General features: G+C 41.1%; 1 protein-coding gene across 1 annotated transcript in view; it reads left to right on the forward strand.

Moving 5' to 3' along the window:
- Nucleotides 1-1,774, forward strand: part of LOC107568880 (chloride channel protein 2-like) — a 69,657-nt gene extending 67,883 nt beyond the window's left edge. The window contains exons 17-18 of the mRNA XM_016254876.1: nt 690-776; nt 1,122-1,774. Of these exons, the coding sequence (XP_016110362.1) occupies nt 690-776; nt 1,122-1,328 (294 nt within the window). The 3' untranslated portion in view covers nt 1,329-1,774. The remainder of the gene's footprint in view (nt 1-689; nt 777-1,121) is intronic.
- The last annotated feature ends 245 nt before the right edge of the window (nt 1,775-2,019 follow it).

Consider the following 2,019-nt stretch of genomic DNA (forward strand, 5'->3'; position numbering starts at 1 on the left):
GTGTGTGTGTGTGTGTGTGTGTGTGTGTGTGTGTGTGTGTGAGTGAGTGTGTGTGCGTGCGTGTGTGTGCGTGCGTGCCTGTGTCTGTGAGTGTGTACGTGCGTGCTTGTGTGTGAGTGTGTACGTGCATGCTTGTGTGTGTGTGTGAGTGTGTGCGTGCGTGCGTGCGTGCATGTGTGTGTGCGCGTGTGAGAGAGAGTGTATAAGGTTAGGATCTATGTGAATGTAAGCTCTGTTGAGGTTTTTAATAAAGGGCTCTGCACACATACACATATGCTGACACTGGATTTATCGTCTGCATTTGCAAACTCACTTGTGGCAAGAGCACAGAAGTATTCATTAAGACCCGCTCTGCAGTGGGACACACACACACTCAAGCTGTGAATGTGTTTAATGCAGTCCAGTCGTCCTTCTCCTACACATTTCTACACTTGCATGCGCACCGATTATATCTCTATCCACACACTCACTGATTGATTTATGTGTTTTGTGTGCATGTGGTCAGAATGTAGCTTAATTTATGCATTTCCCTCTTGCAATGTTACAAAGTGTCATGAAAACAACACTGTGAATGTTTTTGGTGCATGAAAGCACTACCATTTATGCATTATTATTATTAATATAACAAATGTTTGTATTATACTACTAATTTATTTGTTTGCACGATGCCTCTCTTGTCTCTCTGACAGACTCACACCATCTTCTCTCTGCTGGGTTTGGATCACGCTTACGTCACCAGCATCGGGAGACTTATAGGAGTAGTTTCACTGAGAGAGGTGAGAGATTTCTGTGACGCGCAGCTGTATTTTCAGCATCATTCCTCCAGTCTTCAGTGTCACATGATCTTCAGAAATCAGTATAATATGCTTTTTTTTATTTTTTATAAGAAAAGTCTGAATTGTGAGAAAAATTCACAATTTCTGATTATCATCAATGTTGAAAACAGTTGTGCTGCCCAATACTTTCATGGTTTTTGTGATGCATTTTATTTTTCAGGATTCACAGATGAATAGAAAGTTCAAAAGAGCAACATTTATTTGCAATAGAAATCTTTTGTAACATTATAAATGTCTCTTCTGATCAGTTGAATGTCTGTTAATTGTTTTAATCGTCTGCTGCAGCTGCGTAAAGCCATCGAGGGCTCGATGACGGTGAAGGGCGTGAAGGTTCGTCCGCCGCTGGCGAGTTTCAGAGACAGTGGCACCAGCGGCACCAGCAGCGAAAGCGAAGCCACTGAACTCCACAAACTGTGGGATCGTCACACCAGCCTCAGCATTCCCCGAGAACACCAGCCCAACGCCTCCGACTCGGACGATAAGTCGCAGTGACCCGCGGCCGACGCTCACATCCAAAACCCCTCCGGTCTTCCCACACTTATCCTCTTTCCCTTCTGGAGAATCAGGGACTATCTGGACTCTGTCGAGGCTCCTCCAGTGTGCGTATGTGTGCGTTTATATGTGTGTCTGTTGCAGAAAGAGACAGATCATTTCATCTTTGACGTTACCTACCATTCCCTTTTTCACTTTTTAAGAAATGTTATGCACAAGCTCTGTTTGAACGCTTCATCTGGTGTCTCGTGGTTTTTACATTGGGGAATTTATATCTCACTGTTTTTTTTCTTGCAGTTCTTTTTTTCTCGCACTTATGAGTTTGTCTTTTTTCTTGCTATTCTGAACAATTCTCGCAATAATGCATTTTTTCTCGTGATGGACTTTTTCTAGCTCTTTTGACTTTTCTCGCTAGTCTTTATCTCATAATTATCTTTTTTTTTTCTCTCGCAATTTACTTTTCTCTTAGTTACAACTATTCTTGCAATTATAACTTTTTCTCACAATTATGACTTCTCGCAATTAGGATTTTCTCACAATTTAATTTTTTCACAATTGACTTTTCTCACAGTTGACTTTTTTCGGAATTAGACTTTTCTTTTTGCATGCATGACTTTTTTTCTCCCAATTGTGACTTTTTCGCAAGTATGAATTTCCTTCTCGCAATTATGACTCTTCTCACAATTTTTTT

Source organism: Sinocyclocheilus grahami, unplaced genomic scaffold, assembly GCF_001515645.1.
Source record: "Sinocyclocheilus grahami isolate Dianchi unplaced genomic scaffold, SAMN03320097.WGS_v1.1 scaffold1289.1, whole genome shotgun sequence".
NCBI lineage: Eukaryota > Metazoa > Chordata > Actinopteri > Cypriniformes > Cyprinidae > Sinocyclocheilus > Sinocyclocheilus grahami.